This window comes from Dermacentor variabilis, chromosome 4 (assembly GCF_050947875.1).
Source record: "Dermacentor variabilis isolate Ectoservices chromosome 4, ASM5094787v1, whole genome shotgun sequence".
In the NCBI taxonomy this organism is placed as follows: domain Eukaryota; kingdom Metazoa; phylum Arthropoda; class Arachnida; order Ixodida; family Ixodidae; genus Dermacentor; species Dermacentor variabilis.
The window spans coordinates 28,689,374-28,707,319 of NC_134571.1; the positions used below are offsets into that span (position 1 = coordinate 28,689,374).

The 17,946-nt window shown below is 45.3% G+C and overlaps 1 protein-coding gene and 1 pseudogene across 3 annotated transcripts in view; both read left to right on the forward strand.

Annotated features, from left to right (window-relative positions):
• The window catches only part of Ndf (Nucleosome-destabilizing factor), a 139,737-nt gene that overhangs the window by 25,056 nt on the left and 96,735 nt on the right, over positions 1–17,946 (forward strand). For all 3 annotated transcript variants that reach the window (XR_012827325.1, XM_075688482.1, XM_075688483.1), the window contains 2 exons: positions 3,704–3,931; positions 9,648–9,821. Coding sequence is in view for 2 of the 3 variants with exons in the window: in XM_075688482.1 (XP_075544597.1) it covers positions 3,704–3,931; positions 9,648–9,821 (402 nt within the window). In the remaining variant the exon portion in view is untranslated. The remainder of the gene's footprint in view (positions 1–3,703; positions 3,932–9,647; positions 9,822–17,946) is intronic.
• LOC142578849 (uncharacterized) lies at positions 14,649–15,767 on the forward strand (annotated as a pseudogene).

Sequence of the window (17,946 nt, forward strand, 5' to 3'; positions counted from 1 at the left end):
CTATGTGTCCGTTCCATTCCAACTATATTCTGAAATCTTTGGCTCCCATTCTATTTCCATTCCAGGTGTTTAAAAATGCAGAATTATTCTAGAATCAATCAACTCTCGAGTTTCCACTTTGCAACTCTGGTCTTGGGTAAAACATAATTAAATATGGAACACAGACTCCACAGCTCTGAATCACTGACTGACCAGCTTCAATGGCAGTAACCTCCTTGCATGAAGTGCGAATACCAGAAGCCAGAACCTCCTCATAGAAGGGGAAAGTGCTTGGACATTGCTCTTCCTAAGCGCATCCCACATGTAGTCTCATGCTGGTGCACATATTTTGCGACAGGCCCAAGCATAATCACGTGTAGCTGCTCGCTCTGCTTCACTTCGGGCGCTGGGGTCTCTGCCGCTGTTGAAAGGCACCAGCATGGTTCCGTGTAGTTATGCGACGAGACTCTGCCTTCTCAGACTCTGTAAAGTGGTGCGATGTCCCTAGCTGTTTGTCTGGGAACCTAGGCTTGAAAGGAGGCATACCTGTTATTTGTGTTTACTAGAAATGGCATTTACTCACCTCGAGGAATTAGCCAAGAAGCACACTTGAGCTCGGTAGTGTAAATATCGGGGCCAAGGATATGACCTATATTGGTTTTTGTTAAACCTGGTCATAGGACATATCGTAACAGCACTGTTGATAGTGTAGCCACATGACCAGTATAAGTTTAAAAATAAACAAAAAATATAGAGGGCCCCAAACCACCTCTGGTAATTCAGAAAACAATTGCGTGCTTCTCTCAGGCTTTTTCAGTCACTTCTTCACATATCGTGACACCGGCAAGGTTATGCACTTGATGTCACCAGGATAAAAGCTGCTAATTGGTCCACATATGAGGGGAATCGGTCGTGAATCACCAGTTAATACATACATTCCCATCCAAAGCTCTTCCTCGTCGTGTCACTTGTCGGCTATTTACAATCTACTGATTTCACGTTCATTGTGCATAACGTGTTTTGGACTGCACATGCAGTGGCAACATGTACCTGAAAAGTGCAGAACCCTGTGTGCAAGTCGATTGTTTTCAAACAAGAAAAGAGCGCCAACATAAGTTCAGTACTAATGTATTGTCTACATGCCTTCTAGAGAAGTACATGGCAAGTAGGAGAATGTGATGAGCAGGGTAGCAAAAATTAGAGAGAAAGCGCTCGCTCCTCTGTAAGCTCAGAAAGGCTTAAAGGCCGTTTGAAGGGGCCATAGTGGCCCGTTGGATGCACCCTTGGGTTTAGTAGTGTTGTACTACAAAGTTCGAGGGTGCAGGATCGAATCCTGGTCGTGGCAGCTGCATTTCGATGGGGGTGAAATTCAAAAACATCTGTGTATCATGCATTGGGTACTCATTAAGAATCCCAGGTGATGAAAATTAATCCGGAGTTTCTCACTACGGCATGCCTCAAAATCAAATTAGGGTTTTGGCACTTAAAACCCCAGAATTTGTGTTTTTGTTTTTGTTTTTTTTAACGTATTTCCATGTCATCCCCTAAGCTCAAAAGGGAATTTTCTACTGGCTTTTTAGTGGCCTTACACTGGCCTGCCACTCTTGATAGCCTGTCACCTTCCATCTGCATGCACTTTATTTGAGACTTGAACTCCATTGACTACTGTCAGGGAATGCAGTGGCGTCCAGCGAGTTTAGTGTTGTGACGCTTCTGGCTTCAATAGGTTAAACACAATGTTAAACAACAGTTAAACACAAAATTTTGCACACAAATGGCATCCTGAGGTGCACTCTTCAAAATGCAAACATTTTGAAGGCATAGCGACCCTAAATCGCATGCTCTGAGCTTGTCCAGCAGTAAACGGTCTATATGGAAATAGTCATGGGAATCCTCCCTCCATAGCCAGGAAGAACAAGCCCAAAAACTAGTCATCGGTCAAGCCAACTAATTCCGGTCGACGTCTAGGGGGGAGGTAGACGGTGAAAGGGGGAGCTGCGTCTCACCCCGATCACCCATACTTCCTGACGGGTGCAAATAAAGTGCTTTCTCTCTCTCTCTCTCTCTCTATCAGGCTTCGTGTCGCAAAATATCCGTTGTCGGTGAAGTCGTCAACGGGGCCCGATACCGATATCACGTTCCACTCTTAAAGGCAAAGCTTAAGCGCACTAGAAGTTTTTTCCGGTGCCGGATTTCCTCATGGCGGATCAGTGCACTTGAAATGCAAAACCAATGGAAAAAGTGCTTTGGAAATGGAAAAGTGCAAAAAGTTATTTTTTGATTGCGTTCTTCTACATATACGTTTGTCATCCGTCGACTGTGTTCGTGCCCGTACTGGAATGATTGTGCACTTTCTTGGACGAAAATGCTGCGAAATAAATGTGCTTTGCCAGCCTTCATAGAGCAATGGATGTATAAAATAAGAGGAAAATCAGTAGTTTGCTATTGCTACTGTGGGCAGCTTGTCAGTGCTCGAAACTTGCTGGGCTAGAATTGAATAAAAATTACTTTTTTTACGGGACCTGGTAGCCAAATTGCTGAGAATGCCCTGCCACAGTCAGCGTTGCACTGCTGAACATGTGGTCGCGGGTACGTTGGCCAGTCGCACTGGCCGGATTCCGATAAGGGTGGAAAGCAAACACTTGTGTTCCACGCTATGGGTGGACATTAAGGGACTCTGTGGGTAAATACTAATCTGGATCCCTTTACTGTGGCACCTCTCATTGTCCACTGTGCAGCTTCGAAACATTGAACCCCACAATTTTTTAGTACCCCCGTTTGCAAAAGTGGTACAATTTGTGCTCGTTACAACGAACCCACGTACAACAGGCTTTCGGATATAACAAACTATATTTCAACCTTAGTTTGCTCTATTTTATTAGTGCAACGAAATGTGCTTTTTAACGGACTGCGCTACAATGGACTATTGGCTACAGCGGACGAAAATAGCGGCGATTTTTGTCAAGATCGGTCGTATAGAAAGAACTTTTGCCATGCCGACACAGGCTGACAACTGACTTATGAGGGTAAGTTGACGATCACAGCTAAATATTGCGAGCACAAGGGAGGAAGGCAGCGTTCAAGCTCAGTCTTCTTTTACAAATGAGGCACAAGGGGTTCTACTCCGGTGGCTGTATGCGCTGTGCTTTCTACGTTGAGTTCGCGTTGAAGCAAGAGACAACGCGATGGTCAGTTCGCTCACTGCTGCTGACGCGCTTCCTCACTCCAACATTTTAACAGCGACTTTCCGCGGTGATCGAGCGAAACATGTTCATGTTTATCTCTGCACGTGTGACACCGTGCTTGTTAATTTAGCTAGTAAGCAAATATTTACAACTTTATACGGCCGATAAAACTACTATCCCTACTTCGCACCAGCTGTTTACTAACTACTCACTCTTTGCATTAACGTTGTTACAAATCACGACCAAAGTTTCGGAAGCGAGGCGTTGTGAATAATACGGACATATTTTGTCAGATTATCAGGGTCCGTTGTAACGAGAGTCGACTGTATCTGTGACATCGTATGCGCAGATTTTGTGTATGAAACAGTTGTCCAGCATCAAAAGTTGTGCTTGCCATATGCATGGGCTCTCTGAAGCATGTGATAGTACCATGCCAAAGTCCAGAAGTAGAACATTTAAATATTGTTAGGTTGCTGAACTTGTGAACATTGATAGCCCTTTTTGACAACATGTAATTTGGTGGCACCATGTTTTTACAGTCACAGGACCAGTCACATCGGGCATCCAAGCGAACCTCTTCTGAAAGCAGCAGCACAAGCTCGGCACCCACAAAAAGAAACAAAGCAGCAGCGGCTGAAAAGACTTCCTCAGTGGCAGCTGCAACACCAAATAACAATGCAGCTGGCCTCAACAGTGTGTCAAATGCCACTTCATCATCATCCAAGTCCAGCTCCAACCTTCTGAGGCAGTCTTACGTGACAAGGCCCGTAAGTGCAGCTTTTGGCTTCTGGCTTGACCAGTAGAGTGCTAGCCATGTGCCACGCATAAAGAGCAATGGCTGTGGTGTCTTATGACCGCTGTATTTGACTATTTTTTATCCTCACTTGCCCTTCTTGGCTACATGTTTGTAAATTGTACAAAAAATCGCCTTCACTGCACTAAACAAAGCTGCAGACGACATTCACGGAATCAATAACCGCCGCTACAGCGGACGCTTGACTCCAAAAATTTGGACTTGATGGACGTTCCAGACTTCATAAATGCACAGTTAGGGTTCCCATTTAGCTAATGCATTTTCTCGGCCGATTTTTCACATGAATTGAGGTCCCAAAGTTCGATTTACTGCACTTAAAAGGACTTGATCTGAGCATTTACCATGACTACAAGTGACGGGTGCCTTATGCAGTTTAATCACACGTTCCAAGCCACGCTACGAGTACTTGGAGGCTGCCACGTTGGGTTTTTCACTGGCTTGGCTTCCAGTGGCCCGCTCATAGACCGTTTTTTCGTAGGCGCCGCCATATTGTGAACGCAGTGGCGCCGCCTATGAGCAGCACCATACTGGCTTGGGCGAAAGCGGTCTTTTGCATGGCAGGTATACGCTCGGCGGTAGGTTCTGGCATTTGTTTTCGCGGTCGTGCGGTCTGTTTAGTATGACGTGCGTCTTCTACGTGGTAAACGGTTCTGTGAGACGTGCTGAAGTGGTTTAAGGCGTAATCGCCGGGACTTCTGCTGGCGTTGAGGTGGATGGAACACGCAGCGCGATGTGTGCACGCATATTTGAGCCTGCAATCAGCCTCGCAGATCATTTGTGTATTTCTGAATGTTCCAATCACTAAAGTGACCTTATTGTAGTATTATCCTCTATTTCTTAGCTGCGGTTTAGGAGCCATGAAACATACGCGATGATCGTAACAGCGTCTGCTACGATAGGAGCTGTGATGTTATACTTTTACAAGCATTCAAACTGTTCGCTGCAGGTTACATTGCGTGACTACTTGGTTCGATGGATGAGGTTTCCGCCCCTGAATAAAATAGTTTTGGCAAGTAATACCAGCATACCTTATAGTCTGAATTAAGCTTGTCCAGAAAAGAGACTGTTTACGAACTGCGCGAGCGTCCTAAGCAGTGGTAGGTGCTGGACTACATATATATTTGTTCTATATACCGCATGGTCCAAGCATACGGCATCAGCGGTTATATATTTATAAACGTTGTGCGGCGTGATTATGCGAGGTCCTATTGCGGCGTTAGCCCGTTTTATCTTGCTTTTTTGAGAAAGAGGATGATAACCGAATTTTTTTTCCGGTTGTGTTCGTTCCGTTCTCTACGACGCACTCACACGTATTACGGAAATTTTGTCCTCAAAAATAGGCATCGCATTCTTTTTATGCGATCCCTCTCATATATTATGGCTGTATGCAGGCCAAAAAGGCAATGCCGAAACGCACAGCTTACATATGTATCGTGCCGGTTCACCAACCGCAGTGATCGCTGTGTTGAGTAGAGCCATCGGCCTCATGCAGGAAAGATAGCGTAGACATATGGTAATTTGAAGGCTGCTTGACTTGAAATGCGTGAGAACGATGCCGGTGCATCACAAATATTTGATAGCGCCTGTCGCTTAGATGTTTCGTGGTTGCCTTAGGTTGGCCGTGCACGAGCATGCGCTCTTATGTTTTAGTCCCTATGCCAAGCGATCAGATAATGAGCAGATTTATCATTTCATGCTAGTAATACAGAGACGCCGTTTCTCTTCGTTTAATTAAAACCGTTAAATGCAAAAGACTTCACAACTCACAGACGCACCGCGGCTGACAATGCGCATCGCGTGTTTGCGCCCCCAAGAGATATTTCCGCATGCTGTAGTTACCGATGCACCGAAAGGCTTCCCCGACGACCTTATATGAACGGAAATGGCTTAAATTTCAGTAAGTACCATCTAAAACATCTCCAAATCATTCCGCAGCACGCGACAGCAATACTTTCAAGCAGCGCCGCGCCGGATCGCCCAAGCCAGAGAGGAGGAAAGGCCCCCCGCGCGCCCTATTCTCCTCGCCCGATGAAACGGTCTATAGCCTCAAAAATTGGGAATCGCACGCTATTCAATAGAGAGCGTTCAACATCCTCGAGTCTCGGAGGCCATGCCCACTCTTCTTTGGCTGACAAAACACTCCAGGGGACGGCGCTTTTTCTTCTCTTCTTTTTTTTTTTTTTTTTTTTTTCATCATCACCATGGTCATAATCACTTAATGTGTGATCTGTGTATGTTTTTAGACACTAAAGTTTCAGTTGCTATTCTGCACGTGGTGTGTCCATTTGGTACGTGTGCCTCGGGTGCATTTTCGCATCATTGTGTGTGTGTGTGTGTGTACGTGGCTTCACATTTGTGTGATTGATGCCACCTCCTGTGCGTTTGCAAGAGCCTAGTGGTGCGGAGCTCATTTCTTAGATCTCCATGGCAAACTCCGTTAGAAATCGCCAACGCAGTGACGCACTTGTCGAGTGTATACGGAGCTGCTGGATTGTCTTGACATGGCTTACTAAGCTGAGACCGGAACTGCTGTACTACGAACCAGGCAGAACTGATAATGATGAGTGGGGATTTGCCGTAGCGCCAATTCGTGGGGCAGCAAGGAGCATTCAAAACAAAAATGGCGTTCAGCAAGTCGAATCATGCACCGGTTAGAGTCTGTGCATGGTGCTCTCGATCGAGTTCACTCAAGGAGTGTCCGAACTTGCGGCAGTTGTTATACGTTATGGTCTACCTTATATTATACATTATGGAGAATGGCGGTGTCGCAAAGCCGACCAAATAATCGAGCATGTCCGAATTCTTGGAGTCCGAAAAATCAGTCGGCGACTTTATATGTACTGTTTATTCATGAATAACAACAATAAAAAAAGAAAATAAATTTATAAGAATTAAAAATTTGATGCATTGTTATACACATAAGGCTTAGAAAATGCGCACATGAGAATATTTCGCAAGTGTCGAATATTCCTGCTTTTAGATTAATATTTACGTCCATAGCGTAATTGAGCTATGTAGGTGAGCGCACTTAAGAAAACTGTGGTTGTGTGCCTGTCAGAAAAGCAAAACGTGTGACAAACTTCCGCTAATCTTCATCTTATCGCCAACGAGAGGCAATTAGTTTTCGCGAGTCTCCAAAAAAGAAAAGGGAACGCATGCACGGCGGCATCCTTCCTATACGCACCCTGTGAGCACTAAACGAGTGAGAAACAAACGGTCGTCCTTTGATCGATTAGTAACAAGATAGCCATCAGTTCTGCGAGCGCAACAAGCTGAAACCGCCTGCGGAACAACCCAAACTAACGCCCACACGCACGCATGCCAATGCGCTAACGGTAGTATGTAGACGCGCCGTAGCAAACTAGCTCTGAAAAGTTGAATTATACAAAATTCAAAGCACCGACCTACAACGCATGGCGCGGAGACAAACAGGTGCCCACGCCACTTCGCCGATGGTTGCAGACTGCCATTCATAGTGTTCAAAACGGCACGCGGGTTGTGGACCGATTCTCGCCGTAAACGCATCCGTGAAACGCACCACAACCTGCTGCGACATTGGTCTCCGTTGTACTCTATGGTTGCACTTTCTTAGCTGCACTGGCTGCACCCTGCTGAGTTCCACTGTACGTATGGGCGGCGGCCAAACACATACAGTAAAAGCTCGTTAATTCACAACTCATTAATCCAACATTTCGGATAAATCGAAGTAGCCGCCGCAGTCCGTCCAGCACTATTGAAAGCAATATGTAAGACACCCCGCTTATTCGCACTGAAATTCGTACCGCAACCGATAATTCGAACTCCACGCCCTCATGGATAGGGAGAGTGCTAATGCGCAGGAGCACATTGGCGACGCTGCCGTCGCTGCACGGCTTTGCTTTTTCCATCTCCGGTCCCTTGTTTAGGCTGGACTGGAGAGAGGCGCATTTGCGCTTGGCCAGGCATGGCCAACACCTCTGTTGCAGGTCACTTCTCTCCTGTGAGGTTCCGTACAAAGCTCAAGGGCAATAAAATCATTGCCATGCACCGTATGCTGTATGTGCGAGCTATATGCTGTATGAGTATGTGCGAGCTATGTGCCGGCGTACGCAGCTCATGCACACTTCACGAGCTTTTACTGTATCCCTGCGATGCTGAGATACATGTAATAGCCACGAATCTCAAAGGCTATGCTTTTTGGTACTGCAGGCGCCGATAAACTTCACAGCTGCCATGTTTCACACGTTACCTGGGGCCGCTTCTCGGCACAACACCTTTCAAACAAAGAGCATAGCCTCCAAAATGTAACGAAAAGATGTAAAGAAAAAAGAAACATGCAGCGTCGCAGCTGCGTTTTTATTTTGAAGTCTTCAGAGAGGGAGAGACCCGACCTGAAAAAGAGGCGTTGGCCATACCTGGCCAGGTGCATACACGTCTCTATAGTCGGGCCTAAACAAAGAGCCACAGATGAAAAGACAAAAGCTGCGCGGCCCATGTGACGCCGCCAGCGTCTCCAACATGCATTTACGCACTAGCACTCTCCCCATCCACGACGGCACGAAGTATGAATCATCGCAGCAGATTTCAGTGTGAATCAGCGGGATGCATTACATATTGCTTTTAACACATTGCTCGACGGACTGCGGTGGCTACTTCAAATTATCCGAAATTACGAATTAACGAGTTGTGAATTAGCAAGCCTTTGCTGTATAAGACAAGCCAACATCAATGTAACACGAAAGAAATAGTGCGCATGTGTCAATCTAGACATATCACATAAAATTATTGCTCAGGTTTACAATTCGGTGGATGTGCCAACAGAGCAGTGCAATCCACAAATTTCTTACAGTGCTCGTTGCTGAACCCAAGTGCGCACTAAACAAAATTTTTTTATGCTTGCATTCAGCAACAAAGGTTGTGCAAAACAAAAGGCTTCCAAAGCTCTCGCAGCGCACTCGGAGAGTGCTGCTAAACCAAGTCGTTGACAACAATATAAAAGCAGGGCAGGAAGTTGTGAACTTCTTAACTCGTACAGCAGCTTGTTGTAGCTGTATGTAATTACACTGCTCAACATGTACTGTACAGCACATGCATCACTGTATTTTATTCTGGCAGAGTACACAATTTGCTTCATAAGTGCAGTATTTTGTTTGCACAGAATGCTAAAGGCGGTAGAGTAATAATGCAGTGTGGCTATGACCGCTGTGACAGCAGCATGGCCGCTTTGGTGCGTTGCCAGGTAGCTGAAAGCGCTTGGGTCTTTTAAATTGTTGTATCAGACCAGTTACTTGCACCATCCTATGCAGCCAGATTCGAGCATGAAAAGTGCTCAGTGATCAATAAATCTTCATTCTGAACTAGGCTGCATCTTGTTTCTTGTAAAATTTCTCATTAAAATGAGTTTTGAAATTCATCTGTTCATATGGTAATCTCAAGATAAATCTGAATTATTTTGTTAGGTTGATTAATTCATTATGATCTGTTTCATTACAACCAGGACAGATGCAGTCTTGCTACACATGCAGTCTTGCTTCTTTATCTGCCTTGACCAATCACTTGCGCTCTCTACATTGTGCGAAAATGCAGTTTTTGTCGTTCTGGCAGTGTGCTGTGTATTGGGTATACATGACTTCTTTCATGTAGGAAGCTTATAACTGCAGTAACATGTTGTCTTTACACGTGGATGACAGGTGACGCCACCCCTGGATGTGGAGAGGATATCAGACGTCTTGCGGTCAAAACATGTCAGCCCATCGAACCTCAAGTTTGGGTTTCTGGGATTGGGCAACATGGGCCAGGGCATGGTCAAGAACCTCATCAATTCGGGTCACCACATCACTGTGTGGAACAGAACGCCTTCCAAGGTCTGGTGCACCTTTTACCTTCACCTGAGTTGATAACCTGGATTTGTCAGGGGCCCTTGCGAAACAGAAAAACAGTAGAGCATCCTGGACTGAAGGAGTGCATACTGGATGTGTTGAGGTATAGGTGCCGCAGAAAGTGAGAGAATGGGCTAGGCACTATGCCTTAGTTTAATGTGATTAGCATTCTTAGTATATAGACCCAAAGTTGATGAAGTAGACTATCTTCTAGCCTCTTTACGCCACTCTTCCCGCTAACCCAAGTTGTTTGGACGTGCTGTTAACGTAGACACAATGCACGGCTCAACCTCCAAAGGATATACAGTCGCCAACTGATAATGCAAACTTGGCGGTACTGTAAATGTTTCCAATATTGGACTTGGCAGGGAATGAGCGACTTATACCACCAGTGGCCGAAAAAGGTGTGTCGTATTCTCGGATGGTCACTTTCAGGGATGCCTTCTTTGCAAGATTTTGTGTTACCAATACCAGACGTCAGCGTCTGCGAGTGGTGGCGTTCTTGGCACAGCGCCAAGCGCGCTGTCTCATCACAGTACAGGATTGCGGTCACCCCTCAATGTGTCCAGTGCCACAAAACTGAAAGTATCTTCAAAAGTGATCTTCAGAGAATGCTCCCAAAGTTTATATATGTGTTGCAACACGCAGGTATGCTTACCTGTGTGGTCGGTCGATATCGCTATGAATGGACTAAAGTACAATCAATGCATGCACCGCATCCTCAACCCCTGGCAACATAAATGTCCATTGAGCTGCATTGAGCAAAAGTGTGGAGCTAGGCTGTCTGGCACGGTCAGTGTTTTTCTTTAAGATCACCAAAGCGGTAACATATAATGAGGGAACAAGGATGTATCAAAGGAGATTATAATACATAATTGTCTATGAGCCCTTTGCTGGGACCAGGCTTTAGCAATTTTATACCCAGGAAAACGTATGAACGATTCAGCTGGGTTATAGGGCATATGTTGGTTGCTGTTTTGTGGAGAAGACGTGGGCCACTGGGTATGTGCCCGAATAGACAATTTGCTGCCGGCTGCAGTCTGGCCCAGTAGGCAACTTGGCCCACTGGATATGTGCCCAGACAGACAATTTGAACTCCATAATTGCATCACATAAACATAATACTGTATTTACTCAAATCTACCGCTCACTTTTTTTTGCAATAAAACAGGCTAAAAATTGCGCACGCATTAGAATCAAGTATGATCCTAAATGTGATACCATCTCGCCGTCAGCATTTCAAGATGGCCACCTCGTGTGGGCATCGAGCTTAGCTGCTGTAGCTTGCTCCATGTGCTTTAATATGTGTGCTTAGGTTAGTCCACCGTCCGTCTTCCCATTTTCTGCATTTGCTCTATAAGCACGGAAGTACCAACTGTGAAGGCACAGAGGGTTCATCACGATGCCGCAATTAAAAGGAAGGTGATTACCTATGCAGAAACGGGCAGAAATCGAGCCACATAACAGGTGTTCGTAGTTCCCGAAACTTGCGTGCGGGACTCGCGCAAACAGGAGAGGCGTTTTACTCCAGCGGCTGCGGCGTAGACACGGCCACGCAGCCCCTATCTTGAAAGCAATCTGCGATGAAGACAGTCAATGCATCCAGCCACACCGCGTTGTGTTCTCGTCACTTAGTTCACGTTGAAGTGAGAGGTCGCACAAAGGTCCATTCGCTTGCCTCTGCTGCTACTGCTCTTTGTCACCCGAGCTTTCTGATAAAAAATTTCCGCGGTCATTGAGTGAGACGTGTTCACGTTTGCTTGTTCGCATGTGGCACCGTCCTTGTTAATTTAGTTACTAAGTGAGTGTTTAAAAGTTTATATGGCCGGTCAAACTACTATCCTTACTTTTCTTATAGCTGTCTACTAATTTGCTATCGCAATCAATGCTTCATCTTTCAATGCTTCAACAGCGACTTTTTTTATTTATCGCAGCTTTAGTGCATTGGGAGTAAATCTTTGTTTTTCCACATGACAGAAAGTTGTATTTCTGTATGAAATAATGAGGTGTGCAGTGCTGTAAAGGAGTTTTATTTTTTTAGGTCACAGAAACAGGTGCGTGTTAGAATCGAGTAAATACGGTAATAGTAAGCAGGGCTAGTTGGTACTGGTTAATGTTTTAAGGACAGCACTCTATGTAGTTGAAGCAAATGAAAGACACTTTTTTTTTTTCTTTTTTTTTTTTTCGTGTGGTTAGCGCTTGACGTACATAAACTTTTACCTGATAGAATCCGTCAGTTAAAAGGTGGCACTTTGTTCGTTGCTCTGTGTGTCATTCTTCCATATCAGCCACGGCGCAGCCCTTAAAGAGGTACATTGTAACGAAACATTGCCAATCGGTTAAAGAGGCTGTACCTGTGGGCCAAATGTTATTGCAGTGCATGCAGCAGGGAATTTATACTATTGTGTCAAAAACAGTTAAAGATCGCCTCGTAATGTCATCATCACAAGCAGCAAAGCCCACCAACAACTATTTGCTGATTTCATGATCACGAGAACATTCTCTGTAATACAGAATTGCTAATATTGAGTTACTGTATTTGCACGATTCTAATGTGCACCTTTTTTTGAATAAGAAGTGCGTTCAAATTTGCACACACATTACAATCGTAATTAATTCTACTCAAAATCAAAAAGAAAACCAATTCTTACTTTTAAAGAAAGCTCAATGCAAGGTAGCTAGCCACACTGCCATCGAACGGGCGTTGTTTGTCTATGTCTTGGTTTGCAGTCACCATTTTCCACTTTGCTGTGTATGCCTGTCATAGTGTTTCTGCTCAACCACCTTTTGTCAGGGCAGTCCTGTGGCAGGATGGAAGAAAAAAGACGTTTGTCTTTGTATGTTCCATAAAATCGCTCCTGAACGGTATGAGTCGACTCAAATTTCGCTACTTGATGTGTGCAGTAGAATTGGTACTAAGTTATATTTTTGGATATTTGGGCAGTAATATAACTGCGTATTGCAATCAGGGACGCGGTAGAATTGTGCAAATAAAGTAAATTATGTCTGTGATCGACTTGAATAGATGTCGCAGCCAGCACTGGGTGCCGCGACAACCCTGTCGCCAGTGAGACGCTCAACTTTTGGGCGGAGCCTTGCCCCTTGCCAATCTCCCCTGTGTAGCTTCCAGCACACTAGTGCAAAAGAAAGAAGAGAGGAAGCTGCTCATCGGTGCAATGACGTCTAACTGCTTATACTTGAAGGATTTGAGACATTTTTACTTCAGGAGATTCGTGAGGCGACATCCTTTAATAGTGAGGCCATTCTATGATTGCAGTGCAGCCCATTTATAATGATACCACATATAATGATACTATATCGGTTACAAAGATGAGTCGACTTCAGATATCAATTTATGCGTTAGGGCTATGAGAAAAAAAGCCATATATAACAATATGTTACCGCATATTGGATATAACAATCAAAATTGTGACTTCTGAGCAGCATTTTCCACGCAGAATAATCGTGATATTTGCGTTGCTAAGTGCCCCTTAACCGAGACAAGGCGAAAAGTTTACATGCACGAGTTCGTATCTGCCGCCATTATCGCACAGCACTTCCCGCCAGCGCGCTGATTCACTTTGAAGTTAAAAAGGCTATTTCAGAAATACTTTGCTGCAAAAAATACTTCAATGCGTTCAGCAGCAGTGGAGTTATTGGCAGTCAAACACCGCGTTCAGTGTTTCCGCTCCTTCTTCAGCACCTTGCACTGCAAAGGCTATGGTGTGAGATGCGCAGTTCAAATTCAGTTGGATGTTCATGCAAATGCCACTACCGATTTTGGCACATATGACGTGCCAAATGTAAACCAAAGGCAGTTCTTTTTTGAGCAAGCTACAGTGCACTCAGCCAGCAGACTCAGGGACCCTGTTATGGCCACGAAATCTGCACTGCGTATCAGACCGCAGGTACATGCAACTGTAGTACAGTCAAACCTCGATATATCAAATTATTGTTTATATCGAACACTTTCTATATCACGTGGAAAATCTCATGCATTTTTAATTTTTTATTTCAAACGGGGCCGTATGTAAAATGGGTATATCAAACTCCGCCGCCCCAGACCAAGTGCGCTCTGTTGACAGGAGGCGTGCTTTTCCGCAACACTCTCAAAGATAGCGGCGGCACGATGGGCGTTGCAGACTGCTGCGTACGACAGCTGCCCACATCGGTTGCACCGAGGGCGCCATTTGAACGTAGCGGCGTACACACGCCAGGCCAGGTTGACTAGATTAACAAAGTCAACGACATGTGCGTCTCGGTGCTGCCGCTTGTGCTATGCCAGTCGTTGTTAGTGTGTGTGTGTGTGTGTGTGGGTTAGGCCTCGTGGTTGGTGTGATGGCTGCAAACGCGAAGAAGCGGACGTCCCTGACATTTGCTGCGAAATTGGAAGTGATACAGCGCGTTGAAAATAGAGAAAAGAAGTCGAGTGTCGCCGAAGCTTTCAACATCCCGAGGAGTACTTTGAGCACTCTGCTGAAAAACAAGAGTGACATAAAGGCCAAGGCAGAACAGAACCAGCACTCAGGCGCGTGGCGGGTACGCAAAGCTGCCTTTGAAGATGTCGAGAAGGCGCTGTACAAATGGTTTATCGACATAAGGGCCCGGAATATTCCTTTATCGGGACCAATGCTACAGCAGAAGGCCAAGAACTTTGCGTTCATTCTCGGCGCTGAGAACTTTAACGCCAGCAGTGGTTGGCTGCAACGTTTTAAGGCCCGCTTTAACATTGTCGGGAAGGCAATCCCGGGGAAAAGTGAGGACGCCAGTGAAGGCGAGATCAAGAAGTGGCTTGATTCAAGAAGTGGCCTCTGATTCTCGCCAAGTATGAGCCCAATCAGATATTTAATGCTGATGAAACGGGCCTGTTCTGGCAAATGCTTCCACGACAAATGTTCGACACCCGCAGAGACAAGTGCCACGGCAGCAAGCAAGGCAAGGCACGTATCGCAGTTCTGTTGGCTGCTAATATGGACGGAAGCACGAAGCTGCGGCCGCTTGTCATAGGCAAGTTTCAAACCCAGAGGTGCATGCGCAACTGCCCCAGCGTTCCGGTTACATATACCTGGAACAAGAAATCGTAGATGACTCGGGATATATTCCAAAAATGATTGAAGGCATGGGACTCTGAGCTGGCGCATCAAGGCCGGAAGGTTTGCCTCATCATCGACAATTGCACAGCACACCACACAGATGTCCAGCTGAGCAGTATTAAAATTCATTTTTTGCCGCCAAACACGACGTTGAAGCTGCAGCCATTGGACCAGGGCATTATTCGCGCTTTCAAGTCCATTTATAAGCGTCATCTGATCGACATTTTGCTACTCAAGCCGCGGATGGGCCAAGAGCTAAAGATAGACCTTTTGGGTGCCATTCAAATGCTGAAAACCTCGTGGGGCAACGTCAAGCAGTCGACATAGTTCACTGCTTTCGGCGTGCGGGTTTCGTGAGCCGCATTGAAGAAGCTTCCGAGGAAGCAACCGAAGATTTGACGTTGGATGGCACAAAGGAAGAATGCCAGCTCGAAGAAACCTGGAGCCAGTTGGAGCGCTTTGTCGGTGCTGACCCACACAGCATGTGCATTGAGGACTTCATTGGCGGTGACGACATCACCGGAACAGTGGCAGAGTTAACAGACGTGGAGATCGCGGCAGAAGTGACTGCTGAGCGGCCAAACGAAGACGCTGCCGAGGCTAATCCAGCAAGCGCTGGTGTTGCCCCGCTCCCGACTGCAACTGAAGCTGTTCTGGCCGTTGTTCGCCGCTACTGCGGGGCAATGAAAGGCACTGGACTGTCTCTTGTGGACCGTTTGGACTATGTTGAGGATGCCGTGATCAAGCATGCGGTTGCCAATATGAAGCAGGCTACGCTGCATCAGTACTTTCAGCGAACGAAATAAATATTTTGTTTAAAGCTTCATGTGAATATCTATTGTGCCACGGTTGATTCATTGATTGATTTGTGCTAGTTTTTTACGTGTTTTCTACGTGACTTTATATATCGAATTCTGGCTATATAGAACTATCTTGCGATCACCGCGCTGTTCGATATATCGAGGTTCGACTGTATGTATGCACAGCGTTTGTATCGTGCACGACTGGGGTTGAGTGTGTGCTCACGCTCATATGCTCCAGCCTGGCCATGCTACATGGATGTGCAGACCAACTTTTCCCTGCACCAGCTTGACCGACGGATAGTAGCCACATCCAACTTATGCATTTTGAAGCGATATCAGTTGCTCAATATGAAGCGAAGTCTGCCGAGGCATCTAACCAGGAGCGGCTAGGAGTAAGTGCGCGCTGGCAAGCGTGCGTGTGGTCTGACCATAAATTTCACATGGTTTGAGGCTATTTGAACGTTCCAGACTAGCTGAATTTAGTGAGACTCGACAGCTATGACACCAATAAGGAGGGTCACTAAAGCTTATTTCCCTACACGGGCGGCTGCAGCCAAGCATGAACAGACAGTACTCTGCATCTTTTGAAAGTATGTAATCATTGAAATTCGAAAGTAGATTTTCACTTGCTTCGGCCTGTTAAACTTCATCATAGATATACACAGTAACAGCAGGTGTGATTTGTTAAGCTGATATAACTGAAATCAGTTTTGTGTTATCTATTATAGTTTTCGAGTTGGAACACTTGACATCCTCCAATGATCATCTGCATGTTTATTAAATACACACAAGTTCGCCAAGATTTTTACATCAGCATGTTCACATAGGCTCATTCTATGCAGTGAAGCTATTGGTTTATTTTTTAAATCCCAAAATAAGCATAAGATATTTTTTTTATCTCCTATATATATATTCTCTTACTGACGACTACTGTAAAAAACTTTATAAATGTTTTTATGAGGTGCAGATAAAGATGGACAGATTTATTGCGCTCGTCAATGTTTCAGAAAGTAAGTGCAAAAGACAATCTTGTCTTCATTCGTTTCGAAATGGCACTAGGATGACTGAAAGCAACAGCACCAAAGATGAAAGCTGAGAAAATGGAACTCAAATGTTTATTTGTCGTAAACATCTAAATATTTACTTTGAGGACCTAAAACCCACCTGGGATGTAGTCCTTTGCCTGTGAGGACATATTTTCTTTACATATTGTAGTTTTTCGCTTCTTTGCCACAGTTTCGTACAGCTTAGTTGCCTTTTGGTGCATCGTGCAGAGGTAGATTACTATGCACTCAAAATGTCCGCTCTTGTCTCTTCTTGTTGGGTAACCTTTTCATTAGTGAGAGTTGGAGTTGAAAACCATAGCTGAATATTTGATACGAAAACTGCTCTAGCTGATGTTGCGTTGCCGTCACGACCACACGGGGACGTGCCTTCACCATCGCATGCAAACGCGCTTTCCCGATCATCCACGTGTGTAAGTTGTGCCTCGTCAACGAGTTCGGCGCTTCTACAAGTAGTTTTTTCCCTCTGTGCCACGCCTTTCATGGTCTTCCGTACATGTTGGCCGTTCGGAGCTTGCTTACTTTGGGGGCTCATCACAGAACATGTGCGTTACGCTATCACAGTCGTCAATCACATTGATCAGAACGCTCTCACCGAGGGATCTACAGTGCGACAGCGCCTACCAAAGCCCTTTTTTTTTTTTCCCCCACAATTTTTTATGACAGCACTCTAGGAAAGTGCTGTTTTCTCGACTTCTGCTGCTCATTTTGTTATATTTCAACAGAAGGTAAATTAAGGTCCGAGCAGTGCGAAAAATAAATCGGGAAATCTAAAAATTTAGAAAAATTTGATCACTTCAATTGCTTAAGCAGCTGATTGAAGGACTGCATTTGCATTTTGTCACATGCGTTCCACATGTCCAGATTTGTTTCCTCGCATGTTAAATTGCGACAGTCTTTAGCCACATCTGTGACTGCTGTTATGAATTTTAGACAGCCGCAACCATCAGGTAGCTTCAAACTGTGCCAACTTCACCCTCAATGTTTCTGTTGAATAGGGCAGCGATTAAGTGGGTAAACTGCCAGGCAATGACTGTTGCGAAGAAACCTGTCATCATACGGCAATTGGATCATGGTCAGCCTCTGTTTAAGTTGCATGGGATGGAAATTTTCTGCATTTGGCGGCTGAATTTTGTTTGTCTGTAATGAA